We start from the raw sequence: 26117 nt of genomic DNA on the forward strand, positions 1-26117 counted from the left end.
CAAAATCTGACAAGAACACTGAGACAGATCTCCCAGCTTGCTCCAACTGTTGAAATATAATGAAGATTTTAATGGGGCTTTGACACTTTTTTTCTCTTGATTTTCAGCTCTTTCAGCTGCTCCAATGAACACAGTCAGAGCTTTTAAAATACAGTCTCTAGCCTCCTCTGGAAAAGAAAAGATATATACTCTATAATTCTACTCTGAAGATTAACTTTCTTTGCTATTGCCCATAAAAGAAACACAAATATAGCCCCATGTACTCACCTGTCCTCCCAGCTGCTCACCAGTTTATCTTTTTCTCCCTTTCAGTGTGTGTGCATATCTTTGTATTGTTTGAGGGGAAAGGTTGGTTGGCTGCTTTTTTATAATGTTTGCATTCATTTTCTTCTCTGCCTCATACTTAGAAAAAACCAGGACAGAGTGGACACATTGAAACATCTCTCACAAAACTGACATATCTCTTGTCATTTCTTCAGGGAATCATTAACACACGACCCTACATTATGCTATGTCTTTACTTCTAATCAGCCTGTATCACCTATATAGCGTGTGAAAGCCTTGAGCTGTATGTTTTATCTATTAAGACAATCATCTTAGTAACATTTAATGGTTTGAGTTGGAACAGACCTTTAAAGATAATTTAGTCTGACCCTCTGACATGGACAGAGATACTTTTCACTACATCTGGTTATTCAAAGCCCTGTCCATCCTGACATTGAACACTTCCACGGATGGGGGTACTCATGACTTATCTGGACAAATGTCTCACCATCCCCATGATAAAGAATTTCTTCCTGATATCTCATATAAATTTATCCTTTTTAATTTTAAAAGTGTTACCCTTTGCCCTACAACTACTGTCCCCACACCAGTCTCTCCATTTTTCTTTTAAGTATTGAAAATACTCCTTTAAGTATTGAAAAGCCACAATACGGTTTCCCCAGAGTCTTATCTTCTCCAGGCTCAACAACCTCAATTCTATTAGCTTTTCTTCATAGCTGAGGTGTTCCAGTTCTCTCATCATTAAAGCTATCTAATTTTCTGCAAGTATGGAGTGGTATTTCTTTTTTATTTCTCCTACTTACCGTGTGTTATGCTCAAAATAAATTAAAAAATAAATCAATAGCACTGACCCAGTTAATCATTATAGCTTGATGATATAATTTATTGAGTTTTTCTAGTGTTCATTTTATGCTAGTTTTTAAAACAGTCTTATTTGGCTTTATTTCTTTTTTGCCCCCTAATTTTTTCAAGGTTAGGTTATGAATAAAATTAGTTGAGAATCCTCTTAGAAAATGTGTCATTTTGATTTAACAAAATTACTTTTTGCAGATATTTTAATAAGCTTTTTAACCTTTTATTTGAAAGTTTGTTAGAGCTAGTTCTAATTGTGATATCTAGACTTACTGACTTTCAGAAAATCTAGTTCAAGGCATGATTTGATCTGAGGACCAGAATAAAAATACAGCCTTTAATGAGTGGTTTCTGCATATGTATTTTGGGCATATTGGCCTATATGTACTTTGACTACTTTTTTTTTGCATACTGGTCACAAATATTTAGATTCAAAATATCACTATTGAACTTTGACTAGATGAGTGGTTTAATAAACAAAATAAAGTAATTCCCAATATGACTGATACACTGTGTGCACATTTGTGTTCACTACAATCCAGTGCCTTTGCTGTCAAAAACACTCCATATGAATGTATGCTGAAAATCATCAAATATCACAAAAACAAACCCAGAAGTATTTAGATAAAACACTTACCCAACTCTTCTAACTAGCATATACTGTATTCTCTTCCCCTAAAGCCATTTACATTAGTGTACACTGTGCTATCAGCAATAATCGCTGTATATTAACTTGTAGTTTCTGTTTTACCCTGCTGGACTAATATCACTTAGAATACCCCTTCATAATAGCCAGGGTATTTTCAGAAGAGCACAGTTCCGGAACTACTAAGCACCTTGATAAGTTTCATGGATTTTTCTGCCACAGTATATTTAACAGTGACATGATAAAAACCATGAAACTTGTTGACACAGTGCAGAACTTCAATGCCTTGGGGTTGTGTGCACTGTGGTTTCTTTTCATTTAACATACAGTGGACTCTCCAAGTGGACTACACTTCCCTCAGTATACCACTTTCACACACCCGGATTATGCAAACAGATCTGTGATAAAATACCCAAATTATAGCAATTATTAGAGCTGTCAGTTTTACAGTAGCCCATCACTAAAGCCTGTCTAGCACAAATGTATCCTTACAACATTTTAATGAGGTAGAGAATTACACATTCCTTTTTTTCCTCCTTTTATTTTGTTCTGATTTGATTTTTAAGATAAGAAAACTACAGCCACATCTCATTTTAAAGGTTTGACTTTATCTGCTCATCCCCCATTTGAAATCTTCCTCCACAGAGTGATTTATAATCTGTTTCATTGCAAGTGTGGATGTTAGAGCATCTCTTAGAGCTGCAAGTAGAAGAATGAAAAAAGAGCAACAGAGGAGCTTTGAATAAACAAAGACTCTATTTTCATGCTAATGACTCCTCTTAATGAAACAGAGGATACAAGAATACAAAATACATATGAGTTACAAGGAGATCAGTTGTCTCTACACAGAGTGTTTTCTTAGAGATATGTAGCAGGCAACAGCGGATTGCTTTAATGTTGTTCTTCAGGGGTTTAAATTTCTCTAGAGTGGTAGTAAGAGGCAATGTTTCCCAGAACAGCCAAAAATAAGCAAGTAATAAAGAAAATTATCTTGGAATCAGATATAGAAAATACAGCTGTAAAAGACACTATTTTCTCTGACAGATTTTGCAGTCTGAGCCTTCTCAAGACTAAAACTAGCAAGCTCAATGATGTTCATTCACAAGACTTAGAGCAACCCACAAACCATTTACAATACCATGACAGAGTAAAATGGCAATTAAAATATCAGTGAGCAATCAAGAAAAAGCATCTTCACTTTCATCAATCATTCAAATCTCTTTAAATCCTTTAAAGTCTTCCAGATGTCTTGTCCCTGTCAAAAGAAGCAGCATTAAATAAATGCAGCCTCAAGAAGGCCTGATGTCAAAGGCTTTACTTTGTGTCTTCCTGATCTTAGAAAAGTCCTAGTTTGGATCGTCCTGGAAGCACTCTCTATTAAAGCAACTCCTCAGCCTTCCTCAGATGTCAGAATATAGTCCTTATTCTCCACAGATATTATAGCCCTCATTTTCTGCACAATACAGCTGTGTCCTGGTTGAATCCTTCAAAACCATTTTATTTAGACAAAGCAGTAGGAACAAGAGAGTATCCCCACAGTCTGCTTTTCTTGAAGAGTTGTGACTTCAGGACCTTTTCCTTCACTGTTCATTTTTGCTCTTAAGAACAAGTGAAAGTCAATCTTCTGACTTTTCAGGTTGATTATACTCTGTATATTTCCAAGCCAAAATGTATAATTATGTTTTTGATTTTTTTTTTTTCTTTAATGCAACCAAACCACAGGACATGGTGCAAGGCTCTACTCAACTCATACATCAGCATTGGCTATAGAGATGTTGCAGTAGAAGTTGGATTTCAACTGCACGTCTGCACCCTCTCATGTCCCAGTTCCCTTTTGCTTTTCTTGTGCAGGAATCAGCAGTGGCCACACTCTGAGTGTAACAGGCTACACTTCAGTGCCTATTTTGTCCTCCAGTACCTGCTGCACAGAAATGGAAATACATAGAAATGCCCAGTGTTGCTCTCCATGATGTATATGTTCCTATTTACACATGCACAACATTATCTTCTACAATGGATTGTTTTGAGGAGAAACAGTCCATATAATTGCAGCTAACTATTTTTTTGTCCTAGCTGCTGCTGATGTTAAATAAGTCACAATGAGATGCAACATTGACTCCACAAGTTGTAATACTTTTACTTTTGACAGCTGAAGTACAGTCTAACTTACACCGAGGTGTGTTATGCAAGGGACATTTTGTTCAAGGTGAAAATACAGGCTTTCAGTTTCATGCTTTGTTTATGGCTGTAGGGAATTAGATGGGTGGCTGGAACATCTTTTCATCTTTTCAACTTACTCTTTGCCTTTGAAGCTCCAAGCCTGACTGCTCTTACATGTTCTAAGAGGCCTTCAAAGTTTGAGTTCCATGGAAAGGGAAAATGATCATTTTCATCATTATTCTTATTGCAGGCATCCATCAGCTCAATTCACAACAAGCTACTACTGTAAGTAACGATGGGAAACTTCAAAAGACATGGAGTCCAGTACAGGACATGAGGATCTAGGAACAGAGCCACTTTTTCCAGCTCTCTGACCCTCTTCAGTGAGTACAATTTTGTTGAATGTCTCAAAGACTGGGTCTTCAGTTTTCTAGGACTTTCTGCTCTTATTAGCCCAGAAAAAGAAACAAAAACAAGAGATGTGTGGGGCCGTGTGTTTGCATCTGACATTTTGAAACTCTGTTAGGAGTCATGTAGGAAAGAAATAGAAGTGACATAAATATATATATGTACCTGTCTATACAGACATACACAACCAAGTTTGAATTAAAAATTGAATTTAGTTTGTGAAAGCTTCAGCTAACAAAGGTTCTGAGAAAGGATTAAAAAGCAGGAGTAGCAAACAAAATCGCTGGTATATCCTTTGCAGACCAAATATAAATTGAACTTTGGAAGTAAATTTAACCTCTTACTTCTATCGTAAATTAAAAGACAATATTTGACTGCACCACTCCTGAATCTTGATACATTCAAAATCTGTGGTTTAGGCACAAACTTATAGTTTAAAAGCTGCCCTAGGAGTCTCATTTTAATGATCTGGTTCAGCTGCTTCTGATTTCAGAATGTCGATTTTATCAAAAGCTTCTCTTTTAAAGGACAGCCTCACAGGACATGAGACAACTTCTGCTGGACTACTACTTCCACAAAGAGCTGATGAGGAGTCTTGCAGGTTTACACCAGTGCAAGCAAAAAGAGAAATAAAAAAAATAAAACTTATCTTTGATTTAGACTACAGCAAACATGTTAGCAGGAAAACATTCCAGTGTCTTCTTCATTCCAGAGCTTTTTTTTCCTCACAAGTCAAAGTTACATTAATTGCTGTTCAATGACAGCATGGAGGTGTTTCAGGTAAGTATTTGAAATGTGTAAGTGTGGTTACAGGGCTTTATACTGGGCATGCAAATCATTGCTATGCAAAGCAAATGCAAAGAGATCTGCCTGCAATTAGAGTTAGGAGAAGAGAATAGGTGCACCAGAACCACTGACTGGGTAAATCTGTGATGGCTAAAACTAAAGGAGACGACACAATACAAAGAAATCTGCTAGCAGTGAAAACTGCAAAATGAAGTTTGGATCTACATCCAGGGGTTATTTTTTAGTGATTGTGGCCACTGCAAGTGTTTGAATGTGAGTGAAATCAAATCATTCATTACAGACATGTAATATATGAAAAACTGCAAAATACTCAAATTCTATCATAACTACGTAGGTTATGGTCAATGTACAGCATAAGGTAATGCAGCAGAGAGTTAACCTGCATCAGGGACAAAAGATATGATACTTTGAGGCATCAAACTCCCAAACATTTTGCCATTGCTGTAACTGACATTCAGAGTTTTATCAAGAGGAACTTAAGTGTGTCTGATTCACACACTTCGAAATCTGACTGGAAACATTGCATTGCTGCTTAGAAGCCAATATTGCAGAAGGATTTAAGCTCAAAATGAAGAACTATGTGTGCCTAGTTCAGTGGTTGTTAACTTTCTCACTTCCAACGACTGAAGTAAGTCTAACTGCAGTTAAAAGCACAAAATAAGATACTGGAGAATGTCCACTGTTACCTGTGGTATAAATGCTAGTACACCCAAAGCCTCCAAGACTTCAGTCTCTGGCCACCACTGGTAGCAGGACCGGATTGTTCTCTTTGTGTTTCTTTCAAAAGCAAACAAGCTTATGCCAAATAGAGTTGCATTTGAACTGAAAACGTTCACAGGTAACCACGAACTTCCCCTCCCAAATCAATGTACTCTTCAGAATATCATTTAGTATGTTTCAGTTGTGCATGATGCTTAGATCAAAGACTCCATTTTCAAGTGCTGTTCAAGGACATAGCAGGAGGAATAATGTCCCTTTTATATCAGTTCTAAATTAATCTCAACATATCAGCAGTGCAGATTGCATTCAGCCACATTGCCTTCAAGCCCCCATTGCACATCCATGGAAGCCACATCTAGGAAATGAGGAAGAGGTTTTTGCTCTTACCAGTAGAACCTGTTTGGTGCCACTCCCTCATGAAGAAGCAGCCATCTTCTGCCAAACTCCACTGAACTGAATAACTGAGGACAAAAACAAACAGTCACAAATCACAGTAAAACACAAAGATAACAGAGAAATTTATCTGAAAAGCCTGTATCACTTCCAAGACTTGGAATTTTACTTCATATTGTCTCAAAGAGATACATGTGAGGCAGCTGAAAAGTGTCTGCAGTACATATTACTGGCAAGGACTACGCTGAGCTGTGTGATATGGGACCCAACTGGTATTACCTAACAGATCACTGTATGGGTACACCCAACAATCTGTCATGACTAGAAACTCATTACCTAGCTTTTTGAAACACTCTTTGGTAATAAAACTGTGCAGTGTGGGAAGGCTGCCTTTTACTTTTTTAAACTTGTGGTGGACATCAAATGTACAGCATAACACAGGAGGCTGATATCCTAACCTAGCTCTGACAACAGATATACAACATTTTCTTTCTTGATATTTTGTTAGAAGGTCATTTTCTCTCCAGACACCAGTAGCCATCTCTAGAGAACTTGTTCAATCTGACACCAAAAAAAAGAAATGCTCTAACATGTCCAGACTTCTCTTGCAGGACAGAATGAATTTAAATAGCACAAGTAACTTGTACAATGGAAATCTGCAATTTTCCTGTTGCTCCTGCTCTCTTCCTCCAAACAATGTGACATCTTCTCCTAGTCTGGTTACACAAACAATATCCAAATACATCAATCATTTCAGAGAATTTTCCCATGATAAATATCAAACCATACTGAGAAAGGTCAGCAAAAAGGTGTGTTAAAGGTGTTATAAATACTTTGACATGTCTTTGTGGAATGATACACAAATGTTAATGTTATAGAGCACTTACAAACAGCTGCTCTCCATAAATGCAGCCATCAGGCAATTCTCAGAAGGATCATAGAGGGAAGGATCATTTGGGTCCTGTATTTCTTTTGCTTTACTCAAATTCAGATTTCTCACATGGAAGCACTGAAAGGCAGTCAGCCATATACTTTTCTTGCCGATTCATCCTATTTTTTTGAACTATAATCTACATTTTCATGACATCACTTTAAAGACTTTGCATAAAATTCAAACAATTTGAAACTTTATGTAAAAACCTCGACAAACTGGTTTTTTTAATGAGTAGTGACAGTGGTTGGCAGGGAAGAAATAGATGGGTGCCTGTGAGAATGACTGAAAATAAAATAAGCTGATTTTAAAGTTTTGGGTTGATCACAAAAGTGGTTTGAATGTATTTTAAGAATTATGAGAGTGGGATGTAAGACACCTTGAGATCTACTTCTTACGCTGCATTACATTTCCAATACAAACCTCAGCTTCCCTGCTGTAAAACCTTGGAAGGACATGAAGAAAGTAATTACAACAGTTTCTTGGTTAGACTGGCATACGTTGAAATATACTTTAAAATATGAAAGTTAAAAATTCCCCTCTTTTTCTCATCTCCCTTTCTCTTGAACACTGTTAAAGAAGAGAAAGAGAAGGCAGCAGAGGAGGTAGAAGATAATGAGGGTAAGAAAAGGAAAAATAGTGTAACTCTATGGAAAGAAATGCATCCACTTTTAAAATTTCAGTGGCCAGTCTGTTACTTTTCCTTAAGCGTAAGATTCTAGATATATTTTTATTTGAAACTTTAGGAGACCATTACTAGAAGGAAAAGTTTTGGTCTTGAAAAGTAAAGAAAATCTTTTGGAACATTTAACAATGATTTTTGCAAAGTGCTTTGAGGTCACCTATCAAGAGATTTACTGTTACAGGAGAAATATTTCCCCCTTCATATTCAAAATCAATTCCTAGACCTGCTTTTGTAAATGCAGCAAAAATAAAAATGTAATAACAATAAGCTACTGTCAATTTATCTCTCCTGTGTCAATGTTTTCCCTTTCATGGCAAAGCAGTTTCCTCCATGCCAGGTAATATGTCTTTGACATACAGTAATTTAAGGTTTAATAAAGTTCAGAACATCCTTTAATTAAGAACAGGGAATAATCCAAACAACTCAGCAGTGAACACCTCTGTGTTTCCAGACCAGAGGTATATAAAATACAAGCTTTCTGGGCACATTGGTGGCTGAAATCACCACAGTAAATTTTGTTTTCCCTCTTTTGTTTCTCTTGCCCTACTCCCTCTCTGATATCCCCAAGCACAGTTTTCAGTAGGTTATGTCCTCTCTGAATTTGCTGGTGATAGTAACAGAGTGAATTAATTACAGCCTGCAAAACCTTTCTCTGTGTTTGTAAAGCACCCTCCTCTATGCCTGCAGTCCTAATGCAGTGCCAGGTGGTTGAGCAGCCTCAGTGCCACAGCTTCCCTCCGGCTCTTTCAGCACAAATCTTCTGAGGGGTTGTTCACCAGGTGCATCCGACAACTCCTCCAGCAGAACAGAAGCTGTAATGCTGTAAAGCACCCAGGGAGCCCTGCTTTCCCTTAGCTTGTGCCCTGAATGAGACACACTATTCAGGTAAAAAGAGGAGAAATGTAAGACTTCCTAAGTTTGTTTCAAAGGGAGGAAAGAGATACAGCAATTCTACTGTCAGGATTGGTGTCTCAAATTAGAAGCCAGTGCCCAGTGAGCTGGAGAGAGCACATGAGAAAAGGCAACAGCTCTCAAAGGAAAATATTAGCTCCCTGGGAACCCATGCCCAAAGTTCTCATTGTCTTTGATGAGACACTTTAATAATCAGGCTTTAGAAGGTTTTTTCCTCCTTTGCCATTATCGCAGCACCGATCTCAATCTTTCTGACTCACAGCAGCACTAATGTATCTTTAGCACAGGGAGAATCCCCTACCTTACTTGTCACTCCCCGTAAAAAGAAGAAAAAATGTTTGCAATAAGGATTTTTTCAGCTATTTTACTCTAAGCATCATTCATTTTATTTTGAGTTTATTTAGTTCAATCAGAAAAAAAAAAAAGAAAGAAATATTTGTAGGCTAGGTTTTTGTCAAGGATCAGTTATGATACAGCTGGGATTATCTTTCCCCATTTAGCAATTATAGTGCTTGCATGGCTATTTTGTAAATCCAGAATCATGTTTTGTTGTTGTTATAAAAGCCCTCTCTCTCCTGGGACTTTCCGTGACAGACTTGTGTGTTCAGTCCCTTCACAGATGACATTTTATTTTCTTTGGCAAGCACTGCCATTTGATGACAATTTTCATTATTAACCTGAAATTAGATAATGTTCTTTTCTATACTCCTCTTTCAACCACGAACAGCAAAAGAACCTATTACAATTTCAATGTATGTTTTTGTCTGAGGGCCAAGTAGTTATATGACATTTCTTTTTTCACTGAGACAAAAGTGTTATGAAGTACAAATCTTGTATTGATCTCTCAGGTTTGATCTTTGTTCATCAGGGAATAATTCTCTTCTTGCTTCCTCTTCTCTTGTATATTTCTTTTTCTGTGCAACACCTGAGTACCTAATTATTAGCACTCTGGTTTGGCTTTGTTTTTCTTTTTTAAATCTTAATATTCTGTGAAGTAGAAACCTACAGCACATCTCTTTTAGACAGAAAACCAGAAAGAAATACAAGGGAAAAGAAAAAACTGTCCCAAAGTCACAAACACCTTCTGAAGCTGAGCAGGGATTCAAATAAACTCTCTGAACCACAAGATAATCCCCCAGCTTCAGAAAGACACTACTACCTTCTAGAGCAAACTGACAGCTGAAAACTGAATCCCTTTTCCTATCTACACCAAACAATATCTGTGTGCAACTCACCCTCTCTTATTTGTTTCCCAATCTGTGTAAGTATAAGAGCTGCTCATGTCTTTTGTAGTGATAGTGTAAGCTTCATCTTCAAATGCTTTAGGATATCGAGGCAACAGCAGGACACATTTGCCAGGTAATCTTATCTTTTCCTTCTAATTTCCTGATCTTTCCACCATTAATTTTAGGCATGAGACATTTTTTTGCATTTTGGACTATATTCATTGATAACATTTTCAGTCTGAGACAGACAAAACGGGCTTTAATATATAGATTTTTTTAGAACAAAAAATATTATTTGTAACTGAGAATAAATTTCCTACAATCCAACAAAAATGGCAATGAAAACCAAAATATTTTAGAAATGTTTACAGTTAAAAATCCAAAGCATTTGATGAAGAAGATGTATGTAAAAACTCTTAGTGAAAGTAAAATATTTAACAGAAATTTGTCAAACCTGATTGGTTTATTTACTTTGACAGTTTGCATTATACAATATAACTAACTTCCAGAAAACAGATGGAGAAAATAGGATATTTTTCCAAAATGTTCGTTTCTAGAATAACTGGACTTTCATTTGATTCAACTGATCTAGACTGCAACATTAAATCTGCAATAACAAGTGTCTACTGGAGAAAAGGAAAAAAAAAATCCTCTATATTTTTGTTTACCTATAATACACTTTTGGTTTCCATCCACAAAGCAGCACTGCAATCTGAGAGTTTTGTACTTTCCCCTGGAACAAGGTGGCTACTGTTGGAAGTGTTGATAAGACAAAACAATGGTTCTGCCATAAGATTTCCACATTATATTGGCTTCAAAAACAGCTTTCCATAGTTTGTAAGACTCAGAAAATATTTAGATACCATTGATTCCATTCTTCTCATTTTTCATCAATATCTTATGCTTTATAAGCCTCTGAACTGAAATAAAATGACATTTGAAAATCAACATTAACATCAACACAGTTGGTATTAACCTGCATGTTATATTTAAGACATACATAGCCTATATGACTGAGGAGGTACTAAGTTCCTTTAACAGTTCTTCCAATGGACATGTCTTACTGAGCAATGTCTCTAATAAACAGAAACTTCCTGTAAAGAAAACATTCTTCTCAGAATTTTGCAGATAAATGTTGCATATCTCCACTGAAAAACTACAGAGAAATTTTGATGTATAATATACAGACTCATCCTTAAAACACCTCTCCTAAAATGACTGTGTGGGAGTCACCAGTGCTATGAAATATCAGATCTTCACTCACTTTTATGGAGCTAAAACAAATGACACTGAGGATTCATATCTCTTTAATTCATCGACAGTCTTAATTGCCTTTGTTGGTTTAGGTTTTTATTAGCCTATATGAATTTTTAAAACTTCAAAACAAGTAGCTAAAATATGAGCTTTGAGAATCTGATGTTCTCTAGGCATAAGACATTCTGATGTAATCACTGATGGTATAAGATGATGACACTGCTTGTCTACCTGGGTTTGACTAAATTAGGGTGAGACCTTCCGATATAAACTCACATCTTCAGGAGAAACACAATGAGCTAACAGTTTCATGAATATTGCATCTGGACATGCACTTTAATAAAATTGTACTGTGCACTACTATTTTCCCTTACAAACAGTGGATTTCCCTGAGATTTTCACAGCCAAAAAAATGGCTTTTATGAGGAAACAGAATTCTTCATTTAGCTGTTGAATCCTGACGCATAAGAAAGCGTGGTATCAACCAGGTGTTGCTAGTAAATGAAAACTTGTCTTAAAGAGAGCAGTCCCCACTCCTCCTCAGTTCCAACAAGCTCTGTGTCAGAGCCAGAGAGTAACTCTGCTACTTGCTTAATCATCAAACCACACTAAAACCATACATTCACATTAATCTATATATCATCAAAGAAGACAGATAAATATTTCCTCAAGTAACATCTGACTTTGAGAGCAAGGTTGCACATATCAACTACTAAGAACACGAATGACCCACTAATTCTGATACAACTTGAAGGTTCATTATGCTAGTCAAGATCTGCCATCACCCCTTCTCTTCTCAAGAGATTAATTTTACCATCCAAAGCTTTCTGTCACATGTGGGGTCCCTCATAGCTTCAGCTTCATTTTAATGTCTACTCAAGTTGCTGTAGAGACAACTGACCCTGAGTGTCCATGATGTTTCATCATTCAGCATTTAAACCAACTGGATACTCTGATTAAACAATTGGTTCTGATGCTTCTTCACATACTGATCTTGAATCATGTGATAGTTCCACATGCTATGCTGATAAGGATATCCAATTTTATGTACTGATATCATCTCATGGAAAAAACATCATGCACGTGGAAATTTTGAATCTGGCTATAGAAAAGATGATTTACATTGCATGCTGGAAGTGACACGAAGGAAATACTTTGTACAAGCTTGTACTTCCCATAATTTTTCTTTTACATAAGAAATTTCCTTACAGAATTTATAATGGAATATAGCATGGAATCTAAGTTTATTTGTTGATTGAATTTACCAACTTTGGTATTATATTTACAAAAGAAAAAGCCCTTTTTCTTTCACTTCTGCTTTCCATGAAAGCTCAACTCATTCGTCCTGGACACAGACCTGACCAAAGCAATTCAATCTACACTACAGTAGTGACCTGAAAAAACAACTGGAAAATTACCTCAGAACATCTTCAAAAGCACTGAAGTTGATTCAAATTCACCTCTAATTCCCTTAGAAGGTTCCTGCTGGTCAATCATTCTGATAGTTTCTTCATATAGGTAGACTTCTTGCCTCTTACACTTCCTGGTGTTTCTATGAGATGACTGAAACTAACCCTGTTCATGGTGTTGCACCCTTACCCCTTCAAATATAGTGTATTCGCACATGAAAAGCCCCAAAACAACATTGCATCTAAGCCACAGATTTTGTACAGGTGAATCATATAAGGACTTTGAAGTCACCTTTTCCTCTTCAGTATCAATGTTTTAAATTTATCTCAATTTCAACAAAGAGTACAATATTCCAAAAGCACAACTTAGCTTTAGCTAAAAGATAATAAAGTGATACTGGATAAACACTACTTCTGCAGATGCGATAGTATAATTTGAAACAAATGCAGGCAAGTCCTTCTTCTGATTCCCACTGATTTACACTGAACAAGTTTACTGCTGATAAATTGTACTTTACTATCACTACAGGTGTATTTGAAGAAATTCTAATCTTCTACAAAGTTTCAGTGATTATTCTCACTGTTCAGAAGGGCATTATTCAAGCATTATTCAACTGTGAAAGACTATATTTAGAACTAATTTAAAACCTCCAGGAAAGCAAAGAGCAATAGGCTAGACATCACGTGGATTACTACTACAGTTTAAGTCTGTCTTGCATTTTTCTTTCTATCCAGTCTGCAGAAAAGGATGAGGTCAGTGCATCAGGTAAGGACTTCAGATTGAACATGTTGATATAGGTATATACAGTAGTCTTTCATGATCTTTCAGACTCTTATGCCTTTGCATCTATCTGGTGGATAAAATATTATCACAGTGGGAAAGAAGTTTCCAGTGAGAAATAATGAACAGGCACTTGGATGCATACATGTTCTTAACATGCATCCAGTTCAGCTTGCTTAGGTATCAAATAAAGTACATTAAAAGTTAAAGAAATTACTGTACAGGGCATTCCTTCTTCAGAGCAGTCAAAGGCTGAGAGGTGATAAAGCTTTTGTATATGTTTCATAGACAACTCAGATATCGGTGAGGTCTCTGTGGCTGCAGTTGCTGATGAACCACACACTGCTGTCATGCAGACTTGTTCCATATGAGTGTAACGCATCAGGGGTTTTTGTGCATGTTCAATAGATCAAAGCATCCTGGAGATGACCCTCAGCTTTCTTCCTACCCATCCCTCAATAACTCCTCACACGTTCTCAAATATGAGCCATATCAGCTGGTGTGATGGTTTTGTGGCAGTTTGCAAGCAACTATATTAGCATGAAGTCTCCAGTGCACTCAACTCACATACTAAAAAAGTGATAGGAAACAGCATATATTTAAAGGAATATGTGTGGCATATATATTCTAAAGCCAGAAGGAACCGCTAGTATGAGCAGTCTGTTCTCCTAACATATGCTGCAGAATCTTTACCACCAACTCAAGCAGTAGAGAGAATTATTCAGGCCAACAACTGATGGCTGAACCAGATTACCACTGGGAAAGGCATCCAGTCTCAACTCCAAGGAATGATGACTAACACTCCACTTTGTATGTTGTACTCAAAGTGAATTTCCTTCCCTTCTAAAAAAGACTATCTCTGTAACAGGTAACAAAGTATCTTGCACTTGTCTTCTGTCATGCTGTAAATTTACTAGGTGGATTCATAACTGTTTAGATAACCAAATTGAATGCATTTTTGTTTAAGTATCGTATTAGAATAGGAATGGAACAGAAAAGGCTTATTAGAGCAGAATCTAGGGCAAAGTGTTAGAATTTTCATGCACACATGCATAGCTTTAAATTTAAGAATAAATCATTATTGTTCATCATTTGAATTATACTGAAATCCATGGTTCTGAGTGAATTTACTCTGGACAGGCACAATGAGAAACTGGAGACATACTAGAAAGTACAGTGACAATAAATAACATAGAAGGGAAAGATGACTGAGTCATCTACAGAAAAGTGAAGGAGTTGCTCAACACCACAGAGATCAGTAACAGACTTAGTGATATGGAATACGATTCTTTATTCCTAATCCAGTGAACTGTCCAACTCCACTGAAAAGGTAAAAAGTAATTTTTTTCATAGAAGTGGGAAAACTGGAGTTATACAGAGCACAGAAAATCTTGCATCTACAGCTATAAGTAGGTATCCAATGATCCCAAAGTAGAAAAAGAATATGTTCTCTAGAGGTACAGAGGGATGACGTTTATACAGATGGATAAGCAAGGTCATATTGATTTGCCTAAAGATGAGTCAGTCAGTTGTAAAGAGCACAGTGATTACTGTTTGAGAGTCTTTCCTGGCCCAGAGTACCACTGGGCCCTGATAGTTGATTTTTTTTTTTTTTTTTTGCTTTCCCTTTTTATTATTTAATTGAGGAGGAAAGAATTATAGAGATTCTTCCCACTTCAAATTCCATTCTTTAATTTAAATTGTGGCCTCAACACATTATACTTAGTGAGGTGTGTAAAAGACTGATGGATATATTAACAAAGTATATTTAATGATAAGTAAAGTATATTTAACAATATAGTTTGTACACTATCTTCTAGACAAAAAAAACAATAAATATAACCTGATACAATTATTCTTGAGGAGATAATGCTGAGGAACTGATTGTATGAGAAGAAAGGAGAGAATGAAATAACAGCCAGATATATATAATTTAGTCCCTTCCTCAGTCATTTTCATGATTCTTGTTTCCACCAAATGTCAATTTCAATTGCCAAGACAACAAGGCATATTTGCAAAAAGCGGTAAGATGTGTTATATGGATGCATAACAGGTGCCTGTGCTTAAGGTCTTCACACAAATGGCATGCTAGCTACAAACACGGATGTTTCTGTGCATGACTAATCACTAAGAAACATAACCATATGGAAAGTCTTCAAAATAGGGGCTCACATTCACATAGCCTCTGTGTGGAAGGCCTTTTCCATCCCTGACACAAGTGCTGGTAACCCAGGAAGGATATCTAACATTGTGCAGAAAGTCCAGTGTTGCAAAGGTTAGGACAAACAGCTTTTAACATGCAAATTCCTTATCACTTTTCCTCTTCAACAATATGTGTCAAAAAGAATCAACTCTTCTGGAAAACTGGCTTGGTTGATTAGTGGTGCCCCAAATATTAGCATGAACAGTGTAGCTGTTGCAGGAGGAATGCCATAGGGAAAAAGGGAGTTACTCACATAGGCTAATGTTAGCTTTATGTAAACTAGCTCCCTGGCTGTGTCCATAGGCTGTCAAAAGAGATTGGCTTTTCCAGAGGATGATTCAAAGTGGCTAATGCTTACCACTCTAGAGAAGCTTTTTTTCCTCTCCATTAATTTTAGATGGGATTAGCCTCCCTCAGTTAACATTAGCCCAAGTGAATAGCCCTCTAAATATTGTCAGCAATGTGGATAAAACAACATTCTAAAATCATGTCTCTTGATGCTATTTTTTTAAAAAAATGCCTACAATGTAACTTCTGATAAAATAAATCTGGATTTTATTCTCCCTTCTCTGGTCTATACATGCAGTGACTGCTGCCACTGAAATTGAAAGGGTGTAAATAGAATAATTTAGGTTGAATTATGAAGTGCATACCAAATAGTCCATCACATTTTCAAGAGTGAATGCTGGCTACATCTACAAAAGATACTTGTCAGACACAAGCACTAGACCAAACACACAGATAGATGTGACTGAAAGTTGTCCTGTTCCCTCACACTGACATTCTGTGGCTGTATGCATCCCTATCTCTATTCTAAGTGGTTCCTTCATCATCCCTGACATAGGAACACCTCTCTTCCACTTGAATGCATGAGAAGTGGACCTCCTTTCATGTGGGCAACCAAACAGGATGACATGGTTTGATGATAAAAGATACGTTGTCTCACAAACAACAGAATCCTTATTTGCTAACTTCAGCACTTTATACAGCCAAGTATCAGTTCTAAGTCATTGACACTCATGGAAAATAAAGGCAGACAGATGGAATCAGATATTTAGGAAAGGTCAAAATAAAAAAGAGGAAAAACAAAAAAAAGGAAATGTAAACATCTTCATTTATTAGTACTATGTTGACAGAACTCCTTTAGCCCGAGGTGCCTTGATTTTCAAGAGTTCATATAAAATGAGAGAGGAGAAGCTACAACAGTAACTTAATTTTAAACCTGCTTTTTCAGCCTGTGTTTCTGTCTTTCGGTGCTTGAGTGCCTTTGCACATTTATTCCTGAGCTGGGCAATTACAACCCTGCATTTCGCCCATCTGACTTGTGTTTCCCAATTTCACCTCTATTTCATCTCTCCAAATAGCTATGTTATTCATGGCTGATTACTAACCATTTCTCTGTGCGTCTGACCCATCTGAATAACAGAAGATGTCTCCACATGAAGTAGGAGCCCTTATATTCCATCCTCTGATTACACAGCAAAACACTTTCGAAGATTACATAGTAATACATAAGCAATACTTCCATAAAATACAGCCCCTCATCCTACAAGCAAGCTGATTAAACCCACGAGAGCTCACACATACAAGACCTCAAACAAGCTTTTGCCTCACAAGAAATGCTTTACTCCTGATCTGTAACTCCTCTTAAACAGGAGAAGCATGCACTAGTTCTTCAATTACGTGGTAAGAATCAGTCATGTAACAACTGTACTTTCAGGCAGAACAATGAATGCAATCATGAAGCAATTAGTGCGGGCAGCAGATGGTTTGCTGCTCTTTTTTTTTCTTTTTCTCAAGACTGGCAGGAAAAAGTCACAACTGAATAAGGGACCGGTCTGTCAACAGTGGTAATTCAAGCCTGCTGCCCAAGGCAGAGACACAAGGGAAAGATATGTGAACTAAAGCAACCAAGTCACTGAAGCTTAATGAGTTATTGCTCATCAGCTGAACCTCAGTAATTAACCACATTCACTCGTATGCAACACCCAAGAAACTGGGACACGAAATTACTTCAGTTAACACAGATTTCCCTACCATTGAGTAAATCCCTATTCAACCTAACAGAAAAAGATCTCCAGTACTTATCATAGTGATAGACTCAGTGGGCTGTGAAGAGATTGAGGGATGATGCTATGTGACCCATTTTCCTGTTCATTACAATTGCAACAAGAGACAGGCACTGTTGGCTTTACCCTCATCAGTCCTGAATTGGATGGACAACTTCTGAGAATAAAAACGGATCAGATCCAAAGCAATTCCTGTCTCTCCAACTCTTACTCTATTCACCACCTGATTCTCTCAGTCCCACCTGCTGAAATTACAAAACGCATATGGATGACAACAATGATATGGCTTACTAGAAGGACGTAAGCCTGTTTTCTAGTGGATACTCACCTCCCTCCTAACTGTCAGCAGTAAAACTAAATGACTGCAACAACTCTAACTGGTCAAAATCCAACTTACTGCTTACAGCCTCCATCCACAAAACTGTCACAGTCAGTGGCATCAGAACCAGTGTTATCAAAATGTAAATTCCTTACCATGTACATATATATTTACCTTTCTTCCTTGTATGACTCTTAGTCAGTGTGCACACAGTGCATGGAATCCAAGGAGTAATGAGTTTCTCTTTCCTTAAATACGGTCTCAGCACAAGATTGTGAGATAGAAAAACAGCAGCACTATTTGTTCAAAACCACCCCACAGCTCCCATTGCAATTATCTAAACACCTTCAGGACCCCTTAATTACTCTGAGAAAATTCTGCCTTTAGATATACAAGCACAAAACCAATGGGAGTCATTTACAGCTAGCCAGAGGCTGAACTTGACCCTTAGTTTGAGTTATGTTTAATTTAGTCCAAGCTGATGAATACTTTTTGCCTATTGGTTGCCCTCTATGGTTCTTGGCCAAAGCTTATTGAAATTAAAAAAATGTATCTACTAGGTTTCAAAGTAGAAATTAGGCCTGTGACTCATACCCATACAAAGTAGTTTTTAAATTCTATTTTAGAGTTAATTGGTACAGATCTACAGACTTTTTGCTACACAATTCTCTTGCAACTGCAGTATTCAATTACCAACAGTTCTTCAATTTCCTAATCAATGCCATAACATAAAGAAATCTTATCACACAGCCTGAAGCTTCTCACCCAAAGCACACCATACACACAACTCCCAATACCAAACCTATAAATTCAGGTTTATGTACAAAAAGGCCCTTTTTTCTCATATCTATACTGGTTTTTAGGGTTCTGCAGAAGAAGAGTGGGAGTTTGCTATGGAATAGTGACAATATACTTGCAGGCAGTCATTTACCATAAATTAGATCAGCATTAGTTGTATGGACTCTAATTCATAATTATTTCCTGAGTAGGCTGAATATCACAACAGTTGAAACTCATTTTCTGCTATATCCTACTTTTATTTGATAAATTTACCACTGAAAGTTTCATTGATTCTCACGTAATAAATTTCCTGTTACTAACACACAGTAACTTTCGTTCCAATGGGCCCTAAAAGACGTCAGAGATCAGATTCTGTTCAGTTTCATATCAGTCCAGAGAATCCAACAGCCACAGGAGAAGAGAAACAGTTTTACTCTGTCTAATTACAAAAACACTGAGAAATAATTTAATCTGCACCTTCCTCTGAACAGATTGTAATCACAGTACACTCTAGAAAAAGCTGTGAAAGGAGTGAGTGAAAAATACTGCATGCATTTGGCTCTACAGGAAGCAATAGGCAGGTAAGATGCATTTCTCACCATTGGGAAAGATACTAAAGTACAATCTTGGAAGGATACTGGTTTTGAGATCAAGACACAGGACTAAACTTCTATTCCAAAAATTCCCATAAAATCATTTTATAACCTAACCTACTTATTTAGATTCCTTTCTCCGTCTTACAGTAATAACGAGCCTAATTTAGAGTTAACATTTATAAAAGGAATGGAAAACATCATAGAAATCCATTTTTTGTGTTGATATTTACATGTATAACCTGAACAATTCAGCTAATACTTTATTGATCAGATTCAGATTCTCAGAGATTTATCACGTATAAAACAAAAAGACACCACTAAATTACTTTGTATAAATGCTTACATACTAGATGATAAGATGTTGCACTCTTTTAACCTGGTTGGGAGCTCAGCAAATTGTTTTGGTCTTTTTCCAGTTTTACTGAACACAATCAAAATGTCAGAATGTGAAATCACTCATTTCTCAGCCATTTCTCAGAGCAGTTTGCTCCAATGTCTAGCTACTTCACAGTTGAGTTTATCTGACATTGATTCCTAGTCATTAATTCTCATTGGAAATTTTTTTTCTAGATCAAAATGCTTATTCATAACGCTTTGTGGTCCCCCATGGAGATAGTTATTCACAACATAGTTTCCTTTCAAGCTGCTTTTTCATAGACTAAACAGATTGAGCTCTACAAAGTCTTCCATTGGAAGACAAATGACTTGTGAGTATTGATGTGCCTGATCTTCAAAAAAATCTAACAATGAGGTCTTTAAAATCAAGTCCTGTTCTGTTGTCTCAAGTTGAGCAGCAAAAAATCAAGGCAAACTTCATAGTATATTTCTTCAGCTGATGGATTACTTGTACTGAAGGAACTGGACTTCAAACGAAATTGATTCACCACTACTCTTCTCTTAGAAAATCAAAGGCTACTTAAAAATATGCCAACCAGATAGGAACAAGGCGTGTCTTACACTGTTCCTGGAGCTGGTGCTAGGATGAAACAAGAGAATTATTAAGTACAAGGATAAAAATGTCTCATTAGAGGTTGTTATCACTATCATGAAAGATTCTAACAATTTGCTCTGCCCATTGCCTGTCACATGACATTGCCAAAAGGACTGATGAATAAACGCAGACTGACAGGTCAGTCACAGAGGGCTAGGACCCAAGAATACAGTAGGTGCCCATGTTCTTTACTTTGCCCGTTACATTGAGGCTTACTCAGTGTTTCTTACATGGAAATATCAGTTTTGTATTTCCAAAGACTGTGCTGGTACCACTCCAAAGAGTGTCCTGAATGTCCTGCGACAGTTGCATAGAGAGATGAGGAACAGAGAAATGTGAAAACCCTAGGTTCTTCCTAAGCAAACAAAGCAAAATGCAGTCAGAGATTCTTACCTTCTGATCTTGGCTATATGCTAAGATCCAATCTTCCTGCTTGGGGTGGAAAAGCAGACTGTGGATGTAGAAGTTGAGACGGTATTTTTGATACGTTGCGCCTTCATCAGAACTGATTAATAAGCTGCTTTCAACTTCTGGATCAGTCAGCAGCATTATCTATATGGAAAGGAAAGATGAAAATACAATGGAGAAGAGCAATCAGATGTAAAAATCAGTATGCTACTAGGAACTTCAAATAAGCTTATTAAATATATCTATTTTAAAATGTTTCATTGTAATGTCAAAACTAAGCACAACCAACTTTTCAGTAAGGAAAATAGTATATTTCAGTATATGTGTGTTATATAAACACATAACATATGATCAAATAGGTAGAATGAATTTACCACTAGTTAAAAGAGACCAAAATGAAGGTATGCTTTGGTTATCTAAAAAATCAAACCTAACATTTTTAACACAGATTGTAAACAGCCACAGTGGACTTGCTAGGGTACTCCTGAATGATCTGTCACAGTTAAGTGTTAACTAAAATAGAGAGACAAAGAGAGAGAAGAGACACATACACACAGAAAGATCTCTATGGTGAGGTTTGTTAGACTGTGGCAGAATTTTCAGAGAAGACAGTTTCATTGCCTGAAATGTTATAACATGGCTGTCTGCAACAAGCAATCTTGCCTTGGCAGGAAAACACACTTGATAACATGCTGGGTCCTTTCCCTCTCCACTTTCTACGGTCCTATGAGTTACAGATTTACTAGTGTATCAAAAATAAACTCTGCATAGTAAAGTTGCTTTATGGCTTTGTCCAAGAGTATTAGTTTAGGAGTGACAAAAGATATACAGCCTGTAGTTGTAGCTACTTCTCCCCATTAACTGTGGCATTAATTGGTCTGCATTGCTGATGAAAGAGAGAGAATAATGAGATACCCCTCTAGTGTCTCTGCATGAGAGAATATATATGTTTGAGCAGTAGAAAGAGATCATTCTAGTATTTCAGCAACCAAGGAAGTAATACCCCTAAGGAGTGAGAACGAGGCACCATGAATGACAAATATAAAAAGTTCTAAATAATATTTTCCTGGGAAGGTATTAAAGTCTTGAATCATCAGCTTTTTAAAAAATGTTTAAAGTGCTGCTGCTGCTGTTGCTTTGCAAATGGCAAACACTGATCTGTTCTTAGACAAGCCTGAAATAAAAGAGTCCACACTTGGCATTTCCCAGAGCAAATTCTTATCTGAGTTTGGGCACTGCAAAATTAATACACTCTGTTTCCTTCTCTTTCTTTCATTAAGACAGGCAGAATTAGATACAACTTAACTCACTACCTATGAATTATAGAGTGTTATAAGTCTTGATAGACATCAGAGGCTAAAGAACTATTTGTATGTGAAAGTGTAAACACACACAGGAAATGTCCTTCATTATTGGGTAACAGCCAGAGATTTTTAACCTATCTCTAGAAAACCCTTTGGTAGCATAACAATTTGGCTTGTTACCTGGAAGTTTGGGGTTCTTCAAAATCACTGAATTTTAGGATTCTGAGTGATTATAGACTAGTTATGTTACCACACTGTATGTCTAGCATAAAACAATGTTTCCGTTGTAGCAGAAAGGTAGTCTCCTTTTGCATCTCTGATTTACTTTGAAATCTTGTGATGAAAACATGTGCAATTAGAATTAAACATTCTTATTTTAATTAAGACTTTCAAATACATCAAGTATATCACGGGTGTCAGTTCTAAACTGAAGAATGCAGGACAAAAGCTACACAGAAAGCATTAATAATCAAAAAGTCATCTACTGTCACTAAGTAGCCCATCCAGCTTCTGAAGTCAAAAATTGTGACGTTTATCAGTTCTTTCTGGAACAAGTTCCTATGGTTAACATTTATCAGTTCAGTACTATGATTCAAGAATTATGATTTTCCTATTTTTATTACTACTTCTTCAGTGGATTTTATGTTGGTATTTGAAAATATCACAGTGCAGCATTAATTTGGACTACAGCAAATAGAGCAGAAATAAACACAAATCAATGGGCTTGATCCCAGCTCCCTGAAGTTAATAAGAGTCTTGTCATTGACTTTGGATTGTGCCTCTAAGGTAGGTTGTTTATCAAGATCTGATCTAGTCTCACAGATCTCCTTCTACCTGCACAAAGTACTCATCTGACCTCATCACTGTCACATCCAAGCACATCACTGCCTTAACACATTTTCTGTCAGGCCACTTCTCTGAAGTGTGAAAGTGCTCCTATCTCCATTTCTTAGAAAGGCAATTGAGGGACAAACTGTTGAGGCACTGAAGCACCTAATTCCTCATTCAATCAATAGAAGTTAAGTGCCAGCACTGCTGAGTTTGGCTTTAATCTGCTAACTACCACCCTGGGCTATTACTTCTGTGTTTTCAGGTATCTACAGTCTCCAGAAGCCTAAGCTGTTGCATTGTGATAGCCAGCCACTCTATACATAGGAAGTGTTTCAGGATACATCACTTTTACTATATATGTCAACGTCAATATCGTCTTAGATGTGGCAGAGCTGTGCAGAACTGCTGCAGATTTATACAAGGGCATACAGAGAGCTGGAGACGGGGGAGGGAGTTGACAGATGATTCTTTAGCCAACAGTAAGATTGTTAACTGTGAAACCAACTTGCAGTACTTAGGACAGCATTGTCTGCTCCACTGTTCCACCTTGTATTTTCAATCACTTTGCACAGATACCATAAACCAAAACAAGCTAGAGCTGGCTAAGCGTCATGGCTCATATCATAGTCAGAGCACTATGTTTCTTACAAGGTAAGAAAAGTAAATCTAATTAAAACACATCTGCATGTAAGTAATACGAATTAAAAGTCCAAAAGAAAACATTTATCGGATAAATAGCAGAAATTTATACCTGTATGAGAAAAAAAATATGTCAAAATGAGAGAGGAGTCTACATGGACCAGATCAGGATTCTGAAAAGAATCTCCCAAATGTCATGAGTAAATTTCTATAGCAAATTCTTGCATACTATGTTCTCACTCACATCACAGTGATCTCAGAGCACAGGCACTGAATTCCCTTTCATGGAAGCAAAATCAGAACATAAATATCATCTAATGTGTCTTGACCACTACTGAACATTTAGCTCGCAGCATCAGGAGACTGCTCTAGAGTCAGACATTCTGCCTCCAAAATGCCCGTGTTGCAGATAGATGTCATCTCAACATCAACCATTTCATTCTACAAACCCACTTCCTCTGAGCTGCAATACATATAGTTGCAGCCACATTAGCTTAATTTTATTGTCGACGTTGCCTGCAGCATAAATGAGAAATGAGGGAATGTACAATTCATTTCAATGTTTTTGTTGTTGGAAGCATATGAAACACAAAGTAAATACATTTCAGAATTTCCTTCAAAATAAATGAAGCCAATTTCTGCTTTGAAGTAGTCTCCTACCCATTGACTTGATGCAGTTGCTAAAATAGAAAATAAAAGCAAACACAGATGTGTTGGTCAAAAAAAGCACAGAAAATAAAACCAGCAACAATGACAAAATAAGTTAAGTTTATAAGTCATAAACTTTAATATCTAAGATAATTGAAAGAAATTATTTTTAGAATTTTTGACCTCACTGTAGAAAGCATTCTGGATTTCCTTAAATGTGAGTCCCTCAAAGGAGTGATCTTCTTGCTCTGTTTCTACAGTTCCTAATACAAAATATCACTGCTTTCCCAGCTAACTCTTGTTTCTGGACAAGTATATTCTGGGCATCGTTGAGGAATCAAGATGACTTTACCATATAAAAATATCTCAAATCTATCCAGGTTCTTAGAGCCTATAGGGAAAGACCACCTAGCAGATGAAGTCTAATAAGATTTTTGAAGGTTTCCCTTGTCAAGGATCAGAAATTGTCATAAAAGACCTTTCCATAGATTATTTCATGGTTAGAAGATCAGCATCAAACTTTATGAAAAATCCCTGTTTCCACAACAGAGAGAGGTGTTTATTTGGAATTTCCTTGATGCTTTGTTCTGTTTAATTTATTTAATAACAATTTGGAAAGAAGGAAGGAAAGATAGGTGACAAAGTTTGCTGATGACGGTAAGGTATTCAGAATGAGGAAAACAAAAGCCAGCTATGAAGATCTGTAAAAGGATTTCACAATACTGAGTATATGAGCAGTAAAAGGTAAAATTCAGTGATGCTACATGGGGGGAAAAAAAAAGCAATAGGTAATTCCTTTCAGGAAAGCAGTCTGGGGGTTTCAGTGAAGAGGGATATGAAGATAAGAGCTCAGTCCTCAGATCTAATCCAAAAACTTCAGTTACAGAGGTAGGAATTATTAGGAGAGATTGGGCCACTGTAAAGTGTTGCCACAACTTTAACACTGGGTGCTGTTCTCACTCTTCATCTTAAAAGAGCTATAAGGCTAGAGAACAAAATGCCTAATAGCTGTAAGAGTGATTGAAATGAGCTACGAAACATTTTTCATACAAGTAGAAAATAAATGAACTATTCAACTTTCAAAAGAGATAAATGAAAGGCAATTTGACCAAAGTCTACAAGACTATGACTGGCCTGGAAATGCTTAGAGAACAATTATTCACTCTGTCATAATACAAAACTCATGAGCTATAAATGAAATTATCAAGAGTGAGATATAAAGCACAGCTGAGGCCATAACAAGGGGAAAGGTACAGATATCATTTATATAGACTTCTGTAAGGCCTTTGACATGGTAGCTCCCAACATCCACCTCTCAAAATTGGAGATATTTGGATTTGATGAGTGGACTGTGCAGTGGATGAGAAAATGGTTGGATGGTCACATCCAGAGAGTAGGGGTCAACAGCTCAATGTCCAGATGGAGATTGGTGGCAAGTGGTGTCCCTCAGGGGTTCATATTTGGACCAGCACTGTTTAATATCTTCATCAGTGACAGACAGTGGGATCAAGTGGACCCTCAGCAAGTTTGCAGATGACATCAAGCTGAGTAGTGCAGGATGGGATGCTGAGGAATGAAGGGACTGAGAGCAGTCCTGCTTATCAGGACTTGAGAGTGGTAGGACTTTTTGGATGAAAAGCTCAACATGAGTCAGCAATGTGAGCTCGCAGCCCAGAAAACCAAATGTCTCGAGCTGCATCAAAATAAGCCTGGTAAGCAGTTTGATGGACGTGATTCTGCCCCTCTGCTCTGATGATGCACACTTCTTAGGTGAAGAATTGGGCCCATCATCTTTATCTTGACACTTTTTAAACTATCTCTCATTCCACCATTACAAAATAAAGCTATTAATTCCAGTAG

The 26117-nt window shown here is 36.9% G+C and overlaps 1 protein-coding gene across 2 annotated transcripts in view; it reads right to left on the reverse strand.

The window, feature by feature from the left end:
* Positions 1-26117, reverse strand: part of LOC104550109 (VPS10 domain-containing receptor SorCS1) — a 297789-nt gene that overhangs the window by 101423 nt on the left and 170249 nt on the right. For both annotated transcript variants that reach the window (XM_062000965.1, XM_062000964.1), the window contains 2 exons: positions 20821-20979; positions 6266-6339 (listed from right to left, as the gene is read on the reverse strand). In XM_062000965.1, coding sequence (XP_061856949.1) covers positions 6266-6339; positions 20821-20979 — 233 coding nt within the window. The remainder of the gene's footprint in view (positions 1-6265; positions 6340-20820; positions 20980-26117) is intronic.

Source organism: Colius striatus, chromosome 8 (genome assembly GCF_028858725.1).
Source record: "Colius striatus isolate bColStr4 chromosome 8, bColStr4.1.hap1, whole genome shotgun sequence".
Classification (NCBI taxonomy): Eukaryota; Metazoa; Chordata; class Aves; order Coliiformes; family Coliidae; genus Colius; species Colius striatus.